This window comes from Festucalex cinctus, chromosome 6 (genome assembly GCF_051991245.1).
Source record: "Festucalex cinctus isolate MCC-2025b chromosome 6, RoL_Fcin_1.0, whole genome shotgun sequence".
Classification (NCBI taxonomy): Eukaryota; Metazoa; Chordata; class Actinopteri; order Syngnathiformes; family Syngnathidae; genus Festucalex; species Festucalex cinctus.
Genome location: NC_135416.1, coordinates 14,269,125 through 14,289,115, shown reverse-complemented (window position 1 = coordinate 14,289,115; position 19,991 = coordinate 14,269,125). Strand labels below are relative to the sequence as shown.

At 40.6% G+C, this 19,991-nt stretch overlaps 2 protein-coding genes and 1 long non-coding RNA gene across 3 annotated transcripts in view; 1 reads left to right on the top strand and 2 right to left on the bottom strand.

Moving 5' to 3' along the window:
* Positions 1 to 3,355: 3,355 nt before the first annotated feature.
* On the top strand, positions 3,356 to 19,245 carry evpla (envoplakin a). Its single transcript, XM_077523316.1, has 22 exons — positions 3,356 to 3,546; positions 6,705 to 6,804; positions 6,876 to 7,030; positions 7,164 to 7,287; positions 7,373 to 7,504; positions 7,626 to 7,667; positions 8,863 to 9,024; positions 9,098 to 9,205; positions 10,171 to 10,266; positions 10,352 to 10,462; positions 11,727 to 11,873; positions 11,985 to 12,139; positions 12,225 to 12,322; positions 12,408 to 12,580; positions 13,267 to 13,439; positions 13,571 to 13,709; positions 13,786 to 13,979; positions 14,081 to 14,231; positions 14,908 to 14,991; positions 15,086 to 15,193; positions 15,272 to 15,364; positions 15,451 to 19,245. Exons 1-22 carry the CDS (start codon positions 3,494 to 3,496, stop codon positions 18,841 to 18,843), a joined length of 5,991 nt encoding a protein of 1,996 aa, XP_077379442.1. The 5' UTR covers positions 3,356 to 3,493; the 3' UTR covers positions 18,844 to 19,245.
* LOC144020162 (uncharacterized) lies at positions 9,700 to 12,392 on the bottom strand. Its single transcript, XR_013283814.1, has 4 exons — positions 12,014 to 12,392; positions 11,724 to 11,895; positions 10,345 to 10,456; positions 9,700 to 10,239 (listed from the first exon to the last, which is right to left on the bottom strand). It is a non-coding gene; the product is annotated as an uncharacterized LOC144020162 (long non-coding RNA).
* Positions 16,168 to 19,991, bottom strand: part of ten1 (TEN1 subunit of CST complex) — a 4,799-nt gene continuing 975 nt past the window's right edge. The window contains exon 3 of the mRNA XM_077523319.1: positions 16,168 to 19,854. Coding sequence (XP_077379445.1) covers positions 19,700 to 19,854 — 155 coding nt within the window. The 3' untranslated portion in view covers positions 16,168 to 19,699. The remainder of the gene's footprint in view (positions 19,855 to 19,991) is intronic.

Genomic DNA, 19,991 nt, shown 5'->3' with positions numbered 1-19,991 from the left:
AACAAGCTTGTCAATCAGGTGCTAAAACTTTGGTTAATGCTAAATATAATTGCGATGTTTTATCAACTGAAAGTGTAAACAAGCAAATACACTTGTCAGCTACACCAACTTCCTTGCTCCCCATTCTCCAAATCTGCTTCTTCTCTTTTTCTTTTTTTGACAATTCTGAACATCCGCACATTTGTGATACATCTGCAATGTAACGTAATGTAAATGCTTCCTTTACATGGTGAAAACAAACAGCGTATTGTATTGCTGTTGCCTGTGACTACTATACAAACCAGGCAGATTGTTATAGTAGTTCAACATTTCATCACATTTTGAAATCAATATAATCCTCACAAATCAAATTACGACGATCCAAATCCGATGCTTTTCAATGGAAGGAGAGTGTCATTTCACCGACTAAAAGACAGCCATTTTGGCTTTTGGCATAAGCTCGGAATTGTCAATTGGAAGGTGGCCATTTTTGTCCTACATTGTTTGTCCACACTACAAGCACAGAACACCGTGGGTATGTGCAATGTATGTGTCATAGGCCTACGCAGTAAATTATGTAAAGTAAATTGGACTCCATTTAAAGTCGGACCAAATAAGCTCAGTTTTAGAGTAATATTTACACTTGGAAGAGAGTAAAATCAAAAATTGGAAAAATAAAAAGTCACTCAAGGGTTGAGGAACGCACGCACATCCTTTGTGAGACAGCTGATCTACTCCCTGAGCCACACATCTCCTGCTGTATGTTAGTATATTGCTCGTGTCAGCTGGAATCTTCCTAACGCCAAGAGACCAAAAATTATGTCTGAAGTAAACAGTAGGAGGGGCATAGCTTAGGTGAGTCAGTCTCTCTTGGCAGTTTCCCAAGCTGAAGTTCGTGAGTTCGTTCCTCAGCCATTGAGTAACATATGTTTTTTCCAATTCTTTATTTTACTCTTCTAGGAATATCAGCCTGCCATCAGTGCAAAGTCTTTCCACTCACACGACTCCAAAACAAGCCTATAAACATAGTTATTTATATTATGCTAGTTCGCATTAGCATGCTACATTATTCGTAATGAAATATTACTAAAATACTGAATGTTAGCAAACTGAAGTTTGATTTGTGTTGGAATGTACCATCAATGAAAATCAAGGACGTGATAAACGTGTGTCAAGCAGAAATGCTAATTCCGCATGGTTTCTGAATCCCCTGTTGCCTCATGCTCCTTTCCTCTGCTTCAGTCTTATGCAAGTCTTATGCTGATATGTTGGTAAATGTAATGTGATTATAGAGTATCTCTTCTCATACTCAATAAAAAAAATTATACATATTATACATGGTCATTTCTTTTTAAGTGAGGAAATTTAGAAATTCAGAATAGCACCAAATTATTATTTCCAGGTTCCACCACTAAATAACACAGTACCTTTTTTTAATTTTTATTTTTTTTATTTTTATTTTTTTCACTACACAGTTGAGGCTCAATTTGGGGCAAAATATGAAGTACCAAGGTGAGGACGCACCCGAGTACTGTATGTGTAATTGTGACTGTGCTCCGATGCTCAGCTGCAAGGAAAGTTGCTCTGCTGCATTCCTTCTATTGTTGTTTTTCTATTTTTTTTCTTCTTCTTCACCGAGACCAGTGATTCACATTCCTTTAGGATGGGACTTTGCAAACTATTAGTTGTCCTTAATGATTACTCAGTCATCCACCGTGCATTCCATATGAAGGCGTTATATAATCCACTCATTGGCTGCCATGCCAGATTTTATACACTTACCATTCTTTGAACATAGTCTTTACATACTGTGCCATTAGCACCCATTGAGAGACATAGAGAGTATTTTGGGTGTTCAACTATTTTGAAAATGTGCCTCAAAAGTCGGACATAAGCCAATTATACCATGTGAATATCTAAAACATTAAGTTTTTCTTTTTCTTTGACTTCTTGCAGTCCAAGCACAGAAAGGTACCAGAGAAAGGATTTTGTGTGTTTCTTTTGGCTGTACTGCTACCATTATATGTGTGTGGGCGTTGTTTTTGTCCAGTCAGCAAAGGTGGCAAATCCAGGTCCAGAAAGTAAAAACCCTGCCACAGTTTGGCTTTAGCCCCAGGTGCTAGCTAGCTAGCTCCCTAGCAGGCAACTGAACACCAGGGGAGCTAGCTAGGGAGCTTGCTAGCTAGCACCTGGGGCTAAAGCCAAACTGTGGCAGGGTTTTTACTTTCTGGACCTGGATTTGCCACCTCTTCCAGTCAGATCAGTTAGGCACCCGCGGATTCACCTATTTGTATCGTTAAAATATAAATAAAATAAAAAAATTACAGAACTTTCCCCCCCAATGCAATTATAAAGGGTGTCAATTATACGCGGATACAGGGTTCTAGTCTGCCCCTAAATGGTGGAAGTGCAACTAAATTTTTCATCTCTTTGCACTTGTGACCAATAAATACACATATTATTTTTCAATTCTTGAATATTTGTAGTTGCTGAGTCAATGCTGACAAACCTCTGCTCCACACTTCCACCCATTGATCTGTAATACTGTAGAGTGACAATGAATAGGAATGTGAATATTTAGTTTGTAAGTTAATTTTTAATACCAGCCCAGTCCCTATTCCATGCGAATACCTGGGGTCCACTGTATTTTTGAAGGCTATAATGCGCCCAAATAAAATGAAAGCATGCAAAGAATGGAAAAAGTACACAAAGAGCAGGTTGACATATAGGTTAGTGCAATCTCGTGAAACTTGAACCGCAACCATCTTCAAAACTTCACATAGAAACCTTATTGTCATACTTAATAGGGTAAATCATCCATCCATTTTCTGAGCCGCGTTTTCCCCACAAGGGTCGTGGGGGTGCTGGAACCTATCCCAGCTGGCTTCGGGCAGTAGGCGGGGTACACCCTAAACTGGTTGCCAGCCAATCCAGGGTTAATAGGGTAAATGCACTAATCTAATTGCTGTTCCAATCACTGACATGTATGCCAAATTACATGCTAGGCCAAAACAGGTCAAACTGACTCCAGTAGCAAAATTAAATAATCTAAGGTGTGTCCACTTCTCACTTCTCTTCTGTATGTATGTTTCGAATGTACTCAATTACCCATAAGGTGGCTTTTAGTGTGAAAATAAAAGTACAATGTACCCTACAGTAGCACGGAAGCAATAAACACACCCAGCAAGGATTTTTTTCTTGGTAGTAGTGAATGGGCCCCTGATGAAAAGGATGGGCAGGGCCCCGAAATGGGAGGAAGGCAAAACTGGTCAGTCCGGTCCTCCCCATTGCAAGGTGGATGTCTGGGCGGTGACAGGCCTTGTCAGGTTGCCTGGGAGGAGGCGCGCCCGTGCCGATATGAATGCGTGTAAGTGAGTCTTTGGCTGTGTTTAGACTTTGACAGCGGGACCCCGAGGAAGAGGAGAGGCACCGTGGGAGACACGGGGCGAGTGAGACGGACACAAAGGAGGAGTAAGAGACGGACTGTCAGTCTCAGTTGACCCCAAACGCCAAGATGTCGAAAACAAGCCCAAATAAGAAAAAAGAGCAGTCGGTCAAGATCATCAGGTATGGTTTTGTTGTTGTTGTTTTTTTGCATACATTTTTCTGTATGTATACTGTCTCCATCTTATTCCTCTTTCTCTTGTCCCTTCTGAGCAAGGATGTCATGTTATCAGCATGCATGCCTTCTAGCCGGTTAATATTAAATCAGTGCGAGATGTTTTCCCAACATGCATGTAGGTTAGAACGTGAGAAAAAAAAAACTAGAAATGCACACTCGTAGATGACCACCTCACACATTCCAATGCACAAGAAGCTCTCAGTTTGAGGAAAGCTTGGTACTATTTTCACACCATTTTTTGGCTCGGTGAAGACAAGACCTGCAGACATTTGCTGATGGTGATTTCTCAAATGAAATGCTGTCAGTTAGCTGCGGCACAATGAGGGCTGGGCCCTTTAACAGGTTCTTGTCCTTTATTTACAGTTAATGGGTGTTGGCCTGCAACCATCCCCAACAGTCCACTCAATTTGCAACATGAGTCAACGGTACATTTTAAAACGAGACAACGGACTGACAGCTCTTTGTTCTTAATAATTTGAAAGACATGCACTAGGTGGTTGAGCATGTATTCCGTGCCATAAAGTGGGTTAGAGGTGGTCATGATTCTAATGGCCCATGAAGTGCTAAGAAGTGCGGCATTTTAAATGGTAGAATGAGATTTAATTCTGTCCTTCATAATTTTTTTTTTTTTACAAACATTTGATTCTATTCACAACCTGCATCAACGCAAAATGTCACAGCCAGTTACACATTCCACTGGCAAAACAATCTTTGCAGACAACCCCTAACAAAAATGAGAAAGATTTTTCGAGCTACAGTAAAAGCATCTTTGAAACATGAAATACAGTACACAACAATGTACTATAATCAGTGCTAGCCAACATTTCTTGTGCACCGACTAGAGTCAATCGTGCTTTGAAATCAGCAGATGTTGTTTTTAATTTTCGACAATGATGACCATTTAATGTATCATAATAAAACTGTTGATATATTTTCTCAAATCTCTGGGGATTCGGTGTCAGTATTTGGATTTTGTTACCATGCCTAAACCTTTTTCCAAAATCTACTTACCAATGGGCATTCCTTAGCATAAAAATGTACAGAAGTTTCTAGCGCATATAATCAGGTTTTGGGCATATTCTATGGATTTAAGATTAAAATACAACCTAGCAAATTAATTTTTTGAATACATTTTCCTGTTATATCATGTTTTTGACCATTATATTTATTATACTGGTAGCATTGCAGTGAAATCCTTGCTTTCGGGCGTTTTCACATTAGAATGAAGGGAGTGTTTGCAATGCTGTGATCTTGGTGAAGAATGAGACAAACCCTGCTCAATTATGCAGACAGTCCAGTTCGTCAAGGCAGCTAATCAGATCCTCGCTCCTCGTTTACCATAGTAATTAGTGACTCAGTTATATGTGGCAAATGTAGCTATTCAATTAACTCTTTACTGCAAACTACTTGGTCACTGATTGAAAAATTCAACAGGTTATAAAGCCACAGCGTTGTACTTATTTTAAATAGTGGTCACCTTAGTTTGCACAATTGATAAGCTTTCACTGGACATTCATGAACTAAAAAGAAGCTCCAAACTAAAAGATTGAGAAAGGACTTGCAAAATGTTAGTATGACGTGTGTGTGGGGACGCATGCTCCACACAGGTCTACTCTCACATGACATTACCGCACCTGCTGAAGAGCCAGATCCAACCGCCCACCCTTTTTTTTTTGGTAGATTTCCCGTCCGCCTGAAAATATTTTGACACATTTACAAAACACTATTAACCTAATAATGCACAATTTGGTATGAAGATCAGCTGACAGTTTTGTCTGAGTGACACTCAGCCTGGGTAGAATGGCGAGCATTTGAAGAACGCTTTGGGAGTGGCTGCCACCTCCTTGGAGCTGTTTGAGGTGTTTAAATGACACCTGTCACTTAGTTGGGGATGTTTTATGTCGATCAGCTTTTCTCAATTAGGGGCCACTCTGGATTTAGGAAGTCCTCCATAATAAATATAAAAAAAATGGCAACGGCAGATTACAGTGGACTCCACTATTTGCAGTGGATAGCAAGGGCTGGACTGGCCATCTGGAATACAGGGCAGATGCCCTGTGGGCCAGCCTCTTTTGGGGCCGATGCAGTATTTTTTAATGATTATTTTCCTACATTTTACCACAAAAGACTGGCCCACAATTTAGAAGGACCAGTCCATTAATCCATTTTGAATATAGATAGTAAACTGAAACATCATCAATAAACATTAGTGGCAGAACTACATGTTTGGCAAGAGTCGGGCTTGGCCGGGCCAGAGGGCCAAAGGAAAAATGCCAGGGCAGATTATTATTATTTTTTTCCCAGCCATTTTCACAGAAGCAAATCCCTTCACTCCCGGCTGTTTTACTGAATTTGGACTGATTTTGCAAGACCCACAGAATATTGTGTTCTATTGCGTTAAAAACATGGAACCTATCAAAAAAAGATGAGTCTCTTATTTCATCAGTAAAAAAAAAAAAAGAAAAAAAAAGAAAAAGTATATTTGCATCTGTTTCAGTTTGGCACCAATTAGCATTGCAATATAGCTAAGTTTAATCAATATTCACATTCCTGCTGTTGACAAAAAGAGCTTGCTGCAACATGGCCCTGGCTGATCTCTTATACTCTGCTTCCACCTGCTGGCCATTTTTTTGTAATAAATATCATTGCTTTAAGCCACCTCTTCATGTCAGAAGCTGCACCAAAGCCTTCTGTATGCTCTTGCATAAAGAAAAATCATAAAAACATGTAAATATGTTTTTGGGAGTGTTTACACATTTTTGGATTTGAATGAGTTTAGGGATTTCCCATACTCAAAAACTCATTGTAAGTTGTAACCACTAAAAATTGACTCAGTAGCTTGAAGTTTTGGAGGAAATACAGCCCCTGAAGCCAGATTCACTTCCAGGAAGAAGATATTTGGTTGACAAGTCAATAAAGAGTATAAAAACTATGAAAACGTCTCAAGAAAAGACAGGAAGACATTTTGGTGTGGGCGTGGCTATTTTTGGCTGTAACGGAGCCTTTTAAAAAACGACCTCGGATTGCTTCCAAAACATTATCATCAATTATGGCATGTCAGTCACTGACAGCTTCTGACAACTATTTCATCCGCGCCTTGCAGGACCCAGCCTACCGACCTGGCCATGTTGATCGCCCAGATGCAAAAGCATGCAGACATAGTGGAGAAAGACATCCTCCGTGCTGAGCAGCGGTTGGCTGAAGTAAGAAGATACAAAAAAAAAAAGGCCTCTATCGATTGGTTTGTCAAATTCACTCCATCTTCTTCCACCAGGATGCGGAAAATGACAAGCAAGAGCTCCATTTGAAGCACCAGAATGAGCTCTGCGACATTCTGGGCGAAGCCGAGACTCTGCTGAAGGAGCTCTTCTTGGACGTGGACAAGGCCAAGAAGGCCAAACACCCGCAGGCCCGAGAGATCGAGAGCGAGTGAGTTGTTATAAACTGATATCATGTCAGTACATTTAGTATTGTTAGATGACGTTATGGCTCCCCCTACAGATGAGGTGTGTTATTTGTTGTACTACAAGCCATGATGTTTGTGGGCTTAAAATGTTTTCAGTGTCCTCCATCTCCACGAGCGCTGGCTGAAAGACTGCACTTTCTATCGAGACATCTATGAACAGATTGATGACGTGTCGCTGATGCCCAGGATCGACTGGGCGCCCGTTTTTGCTGAGAAGCAAGTAAGTCTCGCAATATGGGCTTACCGCCTTCCACCAAAACACAACAGTAGCATTGAGTCAATTCCTCCCATATGTACGTTTTCAGAAACTAGTGAACAGTAACCTGTATGGGCCCACCATTCCGGAATTGGAGAAGCAGATCGCTTCTCACAAAATCCTGCACCAGCAGATCGAAGCTTACAACCCGCAGTTGTGTGTCAGCTCTGCCGGTACCAAGGTGAAATAATGCTACCAAATACAATATGCAGTACACCTGAGAATGTTTGCATGCTTTTTTTTTAAACTTCATGAAACACATTTTATTGTAGTAAAAGACATTCTATCATCTTGTCTTCTAGGACAACTACATGGCCCTCAAGAAACAGTACAACAACCTTCTGGTGAGTGTCTTGTTAGGCGTTTGACGACATTCATTCTAAATTCTACTCTGTTTGGAAATCCAGTTCACTATCAATATCTTTTATTGAACCAGGTACAAAAATTGCTTAGATTTAAAACCTCTTTCCAGAGAGTGACCTAACCAAGACAGCTAAGAAAGAACGCTTTAGTGCAATGGTGTAGTGTTAATACCTTATCCTGTTTTTAATTAGTCAATTTTTAGTCGACTATAAGTCGAGCATTTAGTCTTTATTTTAGTCCAAGAAAACATATTATTATTCGTCTAGTCGTTTTAGTCTAATTTTCATTTTACCCTTTTAAATAGAAAATTTCCATCTGATCTGAAAACTATTTCACATAAAATTTAATTGAATTTTTCTCTCATCTTTTTGTTGAAAAACAACTTCGTACACAATTACAGTATACTGTAACAGGAAGTGGCTACCTGCTACTATGGCTTCATGCTACGAGTTAGAAAATTATCCAGCATCAGTTAGTGATCAGATTAACATTATTGTTAGAACGTTATAGCCATTGCATTAATGTTATGTTATAAACAAGCACCACTACAATTTTGATTACAAAATCATAATCATTTTTTTCTCATCTTTGTTCATGAATTAAACTGTCCATAGATTTTCGTCCAGTCTTTATTAAATGGACGACATTTTCGTCTCGTCTTCATTAGTCAACGAAAATGCATACTAGTCCCAGTTATTGTTTATTAATGGGGGCTTAAATCTAGTCTAGTTTTCGTCCGGTGAAAAATGTTAGTTGATGAAAATGTTTTTGTTAACGAAATTAACACTACAATGGTGTACATCCACCTGAGGGAGCTCATACACAGCCCCCAGCCCCCCTGTGCTGCCCTAATTTGAAATCTGAATAGCTAAAGATACAGTTCCATTGCGGATAGTAGAAGTTAGAGTTACTAAATAGCGCTATTTTTTTCTGAAGGCACGTAGAGGCAGAAATCTGATTGGACAAAAATTAAATCCAACAAAAACACACTCGAAGCAGCGCAGCCAAGAGAATCGCTATGAAATGAAGAGAATAGACTGTTGGAAATAAATAAATAAAATTTCAGAACAAATATTAGATTTCACTATATAAATACAGGTCAGTGCTTCTGATAGGCCTTGCTACCCCTGATGGTCCACTACTGCTGTTTCACACGTTTCCCCCTCCCTCTGAAAGGAAACCTCCAAGTGGCGCGGCCACTACTTGGGAAGCCTGTACGAGTACATGCAGGGCTGCAACAAGGAGCTGTCCTTCCTGGGAGAGGAGCAGGATAAGATCAAGAAGCAGGACTGGAGTGACCGAATGGTGGATCCTCCAGATATCCGCAGGCAATATGAGGTCAGAATTGAGCAGTAACCACTAATAATGTGGATTGAGACATTGCATGGGCTAAGTATGTCTTGATTTTCAGAACTTCAAGAACAACAGTCTGCTGTCACACGAGAGTGAGGTGAACAAACTCCAGGATGAAGGAGACAGACTTATTGAGGCCAAGCACCCTGCCAGTGCGACCATACAGGTACACTAGAAACATTTTTATTTTTCATCACTTACATTTGCATTCAAACACAATTACTTTGCTACTGCTATTCTCCAGTTGGGTTTATTTGACTAAAAATTATTTCAAGAAGTTACAATGTCAACGAGTAGATGATGAGATATACAGTACATGAAAATATTAAGGGTCTCAGGCGGTCAAAATTTGTAATCGTAATTAATCACGTGACTTCAATAGTTAACTCACGAGACTAATCGCAAATTTGATATCTGTTCTAAATGTACAGTAAAATGTACAATAATTTTTTTTGGTAAGTTTCATACTCTTGTTAACATAAAAGTGTGTGTGGGGGGGATTGTTAAACTAATATAAATATGGCTGCATCTTTTAGTCATTGATACAGTAATTTCATAATTCACAAAATTGAGTTAAAATAAAAAAATAAAATACAAAAAAGTACAGTACTGTAGAAAAACAAGTGTGATATTGTTTTGTGTTGACGTCATTTTCTGCCACTAGATGGCATAATTGCATTTGTAAGCTGGTGACAGCTCATCTTCTTTTCATATTAAGAGCCATCTAATCTTTAACATGAAATTCTGCACATTAACATTAAATTCTGCACATTTTTAAAATTGTAAAATACAACTTGAACCCAGTATCCACAAATATATGCATTATTATTAAGTTTATTACTGCTACATCTTGACGTGGACATGTCTGCTGCATTGCGACTGGAATTCCCCCTGTACAGGCTTTCCAAGTAAGGGCCGGTCATTAACCGCGGGTTAAAAAAAAAAAGTGGTTTTAAAGGACTTTAAATTAACGCACTAATTTTGACACCCCTAGTAAATATATTGAAATACTAATTTGTTTGCAAATCGAGCGCTACTCTGAATTAAAGGGAAGAACAACAAGTGAGTCACTGAATTCCCTGACCTTAATGCAGAGTCAGGACTTCATTTCTGGCAATCTTCCACTTGCAGACCCAAAGAGATGGCGTACGCAACGAGTGGCAGAAGTTCCTCCATTTGTGCATTTGTCAGGAGACACACCTGGATAATTTGGAGCAGTACAAAAAGGTAACGATGAGACATGACGCAGAGGACACGTTTTTTTTGTGTGTTTGACATACACTTACTTTCTGTCCATCGCATTACCTTGCAGTACCAACTGGACTCAGAGCTTCTGGCAGAGAATCTGAGCAAACTCAACCATAGCTTGGACCCAAAGCTCGCCAACAGGATAAGCAACTCTGAGATGATGCTGCAGCTTGAGGTATGAAGAGGATGCTTATAGTCTTTTGCCAAAGCCAGATATTGTAAACATTATAAGATGTCAACATGAAAGCGGACAGCCCGGTGGATAAGTGCAGCCTTTCCCAACATTACAACAATTGTAATTAAACAATCAAGAGCACAGAAATCTGAAATCTGATTGATTTAAAACAAACAGACAAACAAACAGCTATTTCTACAGTGTAGATGTGTGTCTGACGCCAGCACTCATGATTCTGAAAGCTTTGAATAGATTTAATTTACATTGCAACACATATAAAGCTGAAATCTGAAATCTGATTGGACAATAAAACTTGCACACACACTCACGCACACACAAATGACTGGAAGCTACCATTCAAAATACATACCGGTACTATGAAATAAAGGCAAAAGACTACAGATTAATACAATTTCATGTAAGTTGCATATTTACATCAGTGCTTTTGACAGTTTTCCTTTACTGTATACCCTGATACTAGTAAATTTTACTTTTTGAATATTATACATGACAATTCCAAGGTGACTTCAATCTAAAAACAGTTGGGTCAAAAATAACCCAATTTGTGTCAAAATGGATGGGCTCAACTTTTGAGGAACTTACCCAAAAAGTTGGGTCAAATTAAATTAACAACACACAAAGCAACCCAATTTTGAGGTTTCTTTGTGATTTATTCATTGCACCCAACTTTTTGGGTTAATAGAATAACCCAATTGAATTGGGTCGAAAAATGAACCAACCCAACATTTTGAGTTGTTTAACCCAAAAGGTTGGGTCAGTTCATTTAATAACCCACAAATAAACCCATTTTTGGGTTGCTTTGTGGTTTATTAATTGGACTCAACTTTTTGGGGTTAATTGAATAGCCCTAATTGAATTGGGTCAAAAATGAACTGAACCAACTTTTTGAGTTATTTAGCCCAAAAAGTTGGGTCTTTGGATAATTAAATAACCCACAAAGCAACCCAATCTTTGGGGTTATTCAATTGGTCCAACCTTTTGGGTCAACAATTGAACTGGGAGAAAAATGAAGAGACCCAATGTTTTGAGTTGTTTAAGCCAAAAAGTTTGGTCAATTAATTTAATAACCCAGAAAGGAACCCAAATTTTTGGGCTGTTTTGCGGGTTATTCATTTGACCCAACAAGTTGTTGGTCTCTTTTTCACCCACGTTGGGTCAATTTTGACCCAACTGTTTTGTAAAGTGTTGTAAAATATGTTTCTGATGTGCGTATATGTGTGTGTGTGTTTGCATTTCCCACCAGGCAGAAGAGAAAACTGTGCAGGACAGCGAGCAGCTGCTGGCAGACCTGAGAAGGCGCAGCACCACCATTGTTCCTCTGAAGCAGCGTCGTAGCCCCCCAAACAGAACGGTCACATTGGAGTCCCTCTGCGACTGGGAGTCTAGCAGGGTATGAGCATTTTAACTCTTAACTGTTATCAAGCAGAAAGATATGTCAGTGGCAGGATATAGGTCCCCTACAATGAACGAGGTTACACTGTATTTATGTTTCCCCATCTAGGGACCTCTGTCAAGAGGCGAGAAGTGCACCTTGAAATCTAACCCCGACCGTGAGAACTGGGACGTTACAACCAACAAAGGGGTCGCTAACACCTTCCCAGGAGTTTGCTTCATGATCCCACCACCTGATCCAGAGGCCATCAACAGAGTGGACCTGTACGTACTTGTAACAACATGTTCACAAAAATGTCAGTCAGTAATGTAGTCAACCTACAAAGCAATGTATATTTTAAATGACTAGTTTGGGTGGTGAACTGGGAGACATAAAGAAGAGGAGAGCCGCTCTAGCCGCATCCCTCAAGAATCACAAGTCCGAGATGGCCAGGTCCCTGCAATCAGGTCAGAGTCAAACCAAATATTGTATCTCCAGCCTGAACATGTTGTGCACCTTTGTAATAAATGAACTCCCCATTTACCGGTTCAGCCCCAGTCTCGTCTCCCACGCTGGATCCCAGACTGTCAGCGCTGGGACTCCGGTTGGATAAGCTGAACGCCGACCTGGACAATGCTGATAAAGACATGCTGGGCCGCATGCGAGTCCCACTGAGCCGCTCCAACCCCAGTGGAGATCTTATCGGCAGGCTAAAGGAACAGGAAGTAAGGAAAACGATCAATAAAATCAAACAATACAGTATAGGTTACACACAAAATTATGAAAATCCTGGCCTCATGTTGATTTGAAATGGATTTTTACCTCGTGCGGCTGTGACATAAGAGTCTATATTATAGCTAATGCTCTTAATTTATACTTATTTAGAATGCTTTAGGATCTAGATTTATTACACATTATCGTGACCCATTTAGAATGGTGTCAAAGATTCGTGTTTCATTATGAATATTTTCAAATGTATTATATTTTGGGGTTAACTGGACACATGTGCATATACATACATATACAACACTCCTATACATTGAGGCTAGGGTGGCAAAATACTTTTTAAACACTGATAATGTAACATTACATTTTTCAAGCAGTACATAGTTATTCATTCAAAGACACTATGTTTATGCTATTTTTTGTTTTTTGCAAAATGCGAGCTTTAGGGTTTGGTTCAATGTTTGTTATACTCTACATTGATCATTTATATGCTCGCTTAATTCACTCTGCATGGCCCTGCATATGTAAATTTGCTCATCATGAAAATAATAAAAAGTAACAGACCCTGAAAGAACTGTTTTTACTACTAGATTATTTGTTTGTATGACTTGGCAGAAATGATAGAATTGTCTTAAAAAAAATATATTACTTTATTTATTATTATTATTATTTTATATTTTTTTAGCAAGCTGGCCGGGGACTAAGAGGTCTGGAGCAGGAGAAGCTTGGAGCTAGGGCTGAACTGCAGCCTCTACTGTCCAAAGATCCTAATGCCGCCGGTTCACTGCCATTCAAAATGAACAATGCTGAAAACAAGTATGATGGCCTCTCAGGACTTGGTGACCTCTATACCAGGAAGTAAGTAACGTTTTCTTCAGAAGATTACCTAAGAGCAAAATCCCTTATCTATTTAATATTTTAAACTAAAAAAGTTAATTTATGTTGTTGTTTTTTTTCTAACTTTTGTGTATTTAATTCTTTTCTTTCAGAGCAAATGCATCCTTCAATCTCGAGAATCAGATCACGAAGGTGGATGGCATCATCTCAGGGCTTGAGAAGAGGCTCAGTGAAGATGGTCCGATACTCGATGTGCCAAACTCGATTCAAACTGCCAGTGACAGCCTCCATGTAAGGAATTAACACTTTACTTTTGAACCACAGAAAAAATCCATCACTTGTTTCCTGTCTCCTTTGCCGTTTTTAGCAACAGCGAAAGGCTGTGGCGTCGGCTCAGCCCGATATGAGGAAGCTAAGCCAGGACCTAGAGACCACTGAGCAGCTGTGCAGCTCTCTACAGCAGGGATACCAGGAGTTCTGTCCTGACATCCAGCGCCAGAGAATAGATGTCAAACACCTGCACAACCGCTATGCAAACCTTGACAACCAGCTGAAAGAGAGGTAAAAAAATAAAATAAAAAATCCCATCAGACACATGCAGTCTGATGTCAAATGTATCAACACAAACAATAGAGAACTTTAAACGATACACATCTTTTCAGAGAGAACATCTTACAAGAAGCTGGTACCAAAAACAATGAATTCCAGAGTTCAGCCAAATCGCTGAATTTTTTCCTGAACAACCTGCCAAGAAACAAGCTCAACTACAATGATGATGTGTCTTCAGTCTCTGCTATGCAGAGCTCACAGGAGGTGAGAATACGCATTAATCATGACCCATTTGGACTGTTTGAATTTAGTGTATTTACTATCTCTGCTGTTGGTCTAAGTTTCTGCTATGTTTACTTGGCTGAAATTCGATTCAATTTCACTGTGTTTGAGTGGTTAGCAGCTGTGCCTCACACTTCACAAGTTCGTAGTTCAAATCTTGACTCTCGCCTACTTATGTGGACTTTGTGTGGGTTATTCTATGGGCATGGCTGCACTGGACATCTGGCGTACAGGGCAGATGCCCGGTGGACCGACGTCTTTTGGGGCAGATGCGGTGCTATTTAATTCTTCTTCTTATTATTATTATACTGCATGTTACTCCAAAAGACCAACTCACAATTTAGAAGGAGCAGCCCATGAATCAATTTGCGGTACAATAGACAGCAAACGTTGCACGTTGCAAAAACATGCAGGTTAATTGAAGACTGAATTGTCCATAGGTTTTAATGTATGAATGATGATCTGTCTATATGTGGCCTGTGATTAACTCGCAATGTGTACCTTTACACTGGCTCTCGCCCAAAGTCAGCTAAGAAAGGCTTCACTTGTGACCCTAATGAAGACAAGTATTATGGAAAATGGATGGATGGATGGACCAATTGTAATGTATAAAGCTCTATGAATAAGAACATTATTACTAACTGACATTTCACTGCAGAGGGTGATGGATGACCTGAAGCGGAAAGGCAATGACGTGGATAGACTGTCTGACTTGTCACAAGATCTGCAGAATTTACTTGGTGTAAGACATAACATGTAATTTTCATAACACCGAGTTGTAGAATACATGAATGATTTAAGGCAGAATATTGATGGACCATCTTCTCGACGTGCAGGAATATGATGCCAACATTGACAAATTTAACAGTACGCTGGAAGATTCTGGTGCCACTGTTGCAAAGAGACCGTATACGCTCACACTTGCTGAAGCTGTTCAGAAAGAGGTATCATTCACAAGTTTCATCAAAAGCCTGTTATTTGTGTGAAAATTGCAGCGGTTACCCAATCTCTTCTTATGACAGGAAAGGGATCTGGTCAACCGCTATGCTGAAGCATTAGCTGAAAATGGTCAACGGCAAAAACAGATGGGGTTGGCCCGGAATCTCATTTTACAAGTAAGAGGGCAGGGCATGAGAAACAGTAATGCCCAAACAAAATCACTGGATGATTTATTAACTCATTGTCATTTCCTTTGCTGTAGAATGATGACAAAGTTCAGTTGTTGGCCCAACATCAGGTGCAGCTGGAAAGCCAGCAAAGGAATGCTTTTGAGCTAAACAGTCTTTCCAGAGAACTAGAGGAAGAGAGGGAGAGGACACTTCATGTTGAGGCGAATTTAAAAGCCTTCAGAGATAGGCTGATGTCACTGAAGAATCGCAGAGGAATAGAACGCGTTGAGGAAAAAGAAGTGCTTCAATACTACCGCGACCCAAAACTGGAGAGTGACTTAATAGACCTTCAGAAAATACTTAATGAAGAGATGCGAAGACGGTCCACCATCCAGAATGAGATTGAGATTTATAGCAAGAAATTTGCTCTCTTTGATGACAACCTAAAAAATACAGCACCAAAACTGTTGACAAGGGAAGTGACAGAGTTTGAAAAAGACCCTCAGCTAGATATAGATGCTGCCAAGCTGAGAGATGAAATATCAAGAATTAGAGAAGAGATTCGACTGAGACACTCAGAATACATAAAGATGAAGACGGAGTTTGACATTCTCCAACAGAAGAAACCGCTCATCAAAGAGAGGGTGGTTAAGAAGCAAGTGGTGAAAGTAGAAAAAGACCCAGAGATGTTGAGATCCTTGAGGAAATTTGAGACCGACATTTCTGAAGAGACTAGCAGGATTAAGCTCATAAATGATGAAATATTCCAAATGAGAAGCCAGATTAATGCCCTTGAAAGACAGATTCCAAACATCCATCCCAAGGTCATCACAAAGGAAGTTAAAAAGGTTGAACAAGACCCCGAACTCATCACAGAATCAAAAAGGATTCGATCATCTGTGGAGACTGAGATCATCGAAAACAACTCCTTGTCCAAAGAGCTGATGAACCTCCACAGTCGCTATAGGGAACTTCAAGCACTGAAACCAAAAGTTGAGGTGAAGGAAATCGTTAATGAGATTTACCGGATTGATCCAAATACAGAGGTTGAAATTTTACGTCTCAGGAAAGACATACAAGAGGCCAATGCGCAGCGCTCGATCTTGGATAGGGATATCACAAAGTTTGGATCAGAGGTGAATTTTCTTCGATCACAGAAGCCCAAGGTGGAAATGAAGGAAGTTCTTCAAGAGGTGGTGAAGGAAGAAAGAAGTCCTGAGAATGTGAGAGAGATTCAAAGGTTAAACGAGCAGATAAACATCATCCACAACAATTACAACTTTCTCCAAGATCAGGTGAGGACACTCAAAAAAGAGAGAGATGGCTGGAAGGCTGAAAAGTCCAAGATCGAGACCAAAGTCCTCACCAGAGATGTCATTAAGTATGAAGCGGATCCTCTCTTAGAGAAAGAAGCTGAACGGCTGAGAAGAGATGTAAGGGACGAGGCACAGAGGCGACGTTCTATTGAGGAGTTGGTGTTTGATCTGAAAAACAAATATATCTTGTTGGAAAGACAAAAACCAGAGGAGAAAGTTGTTGTGCAGGAGGTTGTGCGTTTACAGAAGGACCCACGGCAAGTGCTTGAGCATGAGAGGCTGAGCAGGAGCCTGGACGAAGAAGTGATGACTCGACGTCAGATCGATTTAGAGTATCAGCAACTAAGAACAAAAGTGGAAGAGAAGGAGAGGCTCCTCAGAGCAAGTGATGAGCATCAAAAGAGGATCATAGCAGAGTCAGAACTCAAGGAACTGCGAATGCGCATCCACCAGCTGGAACATGCACCACCTGCTGTTTCAGAAAATATTGTTGTTGAGGAGGTACTGAAAGTGGAAAGAGACCCAAAACTGGAGAGGTTGACAGGTGTCCTGCGGATAGATATGGAAAAAGAAAGCAACGAAATCCTGCGTCTCCAGAGAGAGATACGTAATATCACTCTTAGACTTGAGGTCCTCCAGAAAGAAAAGTCTGCTGAGAAGAAAGTGTACAAAGAAGTTGTCCGTGTTGAAAAAGACCAGGCTGTGGAAGCGGAGAGGGATCGCCTGAGGGAGCAGGTTTCGAAGCAGAAATTTGCAAGGCAGGACATCGAGGAGCAAATCAAACGCCTCAGTACTAAAACAAACCATCTGATGACGACAAAGTCTAGCAGCTCAAGAGAAGAATCTACTCTAACTTTGAACAGAGACGCCTTACTGAGGGAGAAGGACAACCTGACTCGTGAGCTCAGGACAATGGAGGCAAAGAAACATGACATCAACTTGTCTTTCGAACAGCAGAGCAGACTCATGAGTGAGAGAACACAGATGAGCAGGAACAGAAGCATGAAGATGGGTTCTGACATGCAGCAACTCGAGAGGGAAATCCTGAATGAAAAAGAAAAGATCCATGTGTTGGACAGCACCATTCGTGACCTACTGCTCAACCTGCAGAAAGAGGAACATAGTGAAACCAGGACCAAGGAGACCAACATGTCCACCAAAATCACCATTCTGGATCCAGATACAGGCAGAGACATGTCACCTTATGATGCCTACCTGCAGCGGCTGATCGATCGCCAGCAGTACATTCATCTGCAGGAGCTTGAGTGTGACTGGGAGGAGATTACCTCTGTGGGACCCGATGGCGAGACATCCGTACTCCAAGATCGCAAGAGTGGCAAGCAGTACCCCATTAAAGACGCCCTGAGAGAAGGCCAACTTACACAGACTGATTTGGAGAGGTACAAACAAGGCAAACTCCACATCTCAGAGTTCGCCTTGCTGGTTGCTGGTGATAGCAAGCCGAAGGCCCAGTTCAACTCATTTACTTCAAGGACCAGCACACCAGTGAAGTCAGCCCCAATTGATTATGCTGCTACACAATCGTATCCAATTGCCGGGATCATGGATACGCACACTAACAGCTGCTTCACCGTACGCAGCGCTGCCATGCGTAAACTTATCGACGCCACTACGGCCCAAAAGCTTCTGGAGGCCCAGGCAGCAACCGGCGGCATCATTGACATCACCGCCAAGGACAGACACTCTGTTCACAAGGCAGCTTCTAGAGGTCTCATTGATGACAGTCAGCTCCAGAGGCTCCTCAATGCCCAAAAGGCCTACACTGGAGTGGAAGACCCCGTGACCAAAGAGCGTTTGTCTGTGGGAGAAGCCATCCAGAAAGGTTGGATGCCAAAGGAAAGTGCAACTTGGTACATGGAAGCACAGCACCTGACTGGAGGCCTGATTGACCCCAACAACAACAAAAGAATAAGCATCGTTGATGCTATTGGATCCAAAATGATCAACAGCAACATGATGAGAGATATTCAAGCTGAAACCAATTACAAAAAGGATATCACCGATCCCCTCACCAATCAGAAGATCAACTACAAACAAGCCCTGGAACGCTGTAAGAGAGACCCCATCACTGGCCTTCTAATGTTGCCGGCCTCTTCCAAAGAGTCTGGATATACTCCAGCATACAACAGATATGGAGCAAGATTCTAAATGTGTTTACAGTTTAGAGTTATCTGCTTTGTGAAGAAATGGATTAATAAAATGTTCCTATACATTTTGATCATGTTGTACGAATATAAACATTGCATAAATATGCCTTTTTTAATCAGGCAAAGCTTTCTGTCAAACCCAAAAGATTGCTGCCAAGTTGCCTTTGTTTACCAAACATGTCAAATGTGGGCAGATGTTATTTTGATTTTAATTAATATTACTAGAAATGAAGTATCTACCTGATGATATTGTGGAATACTGGGACATGGTGCAATGCTAATTACTAAGATTAATATGATTATGTATTACTTGCGGGCTATCCTTGACACTGTTCACTTTTAACTCAGTCTTGTTAGATACATTATGAAGAAACACATATCAATAAATTTAAATTATAATGTCTCTTGTGTACTCCTTTACATAAAACACATGTAGGTAAAACAGGCAGTTCCTCTGCTTTTATTTAACAAATTAACATAGATCATGATCGCGAGCACAAGCATAATAAGTGTATTGAAGTAATGCAATCACATCAATGGCTACATTTTTGCCCATGCTGTAACAAAAGATAATGCAGAAAATCCATGAAGAGTTGGAACTAAGAAAAATAAAGGCTTACTCGTCCTGATTTTTTTTTTTCTTTGATTCACCGCAGCAGTGTTCTACCTAGAGCTGAATAGGAACTGCAAAGGTGCAAACAGAAATGAAAAGCACTTTTCTTCTTTGAGTTACATGACCTGCACTGCACTGCACTAACTTGACTCGAACATCAATGACGTCATCTCCGACCAAACAAGACTTGTAATAGCAGTTGCTTGATTTAAACATCCATATTGTCAGCAACCGATAAGCAAGATCAAGTTGCATCTGGATGATGGACAGCAGCAACCTCCGGATGGCTCTGCCTTTCCTTGAAGAAGCTCCTCTGCTCATTGATGGCTTTTTGCAGAAGGGCAATGTTTACACCATCTACACAGTTGAGCACACGTGCACAGACCCTCATGTCAACCCCTGCAAAACAAAAAGTTGTTATGATCCATCCATCTTCTTAACCGCTTGCTCCTCACAAGGGTCGCAGGCGCCTATCCCAGCTGGCTTCAGGCAGTAGGTGGGGTAGGCCTACACCCTGAACTGGTTGCCAGCCAATT

Bases quoted from the DNA above. Each gene is read 5' to 3' on its own strand.
- evpla (XM_077523316.1), top strand. From the start codon at position 3,494: ATGTCGAAAACAAGCCCAAATAAGAAAAAAGAGCAGTCGGTCAAGATC. The intron at 3,547-6,704 runs GTATGGTTTTGT...CGCGCCTTGCAG, and splicing joins CAGTCGGTCAAGATCATCAG to GACCCAGCCTACCGACCTGG. The intron at 7,031-7,163 runs GTGAGTTGTTAT...AAATGTTTTCAG, and splicing joins GCCCGAGAGATCGAGAGCGA to TGTCCTCCATCTCCACGAGC.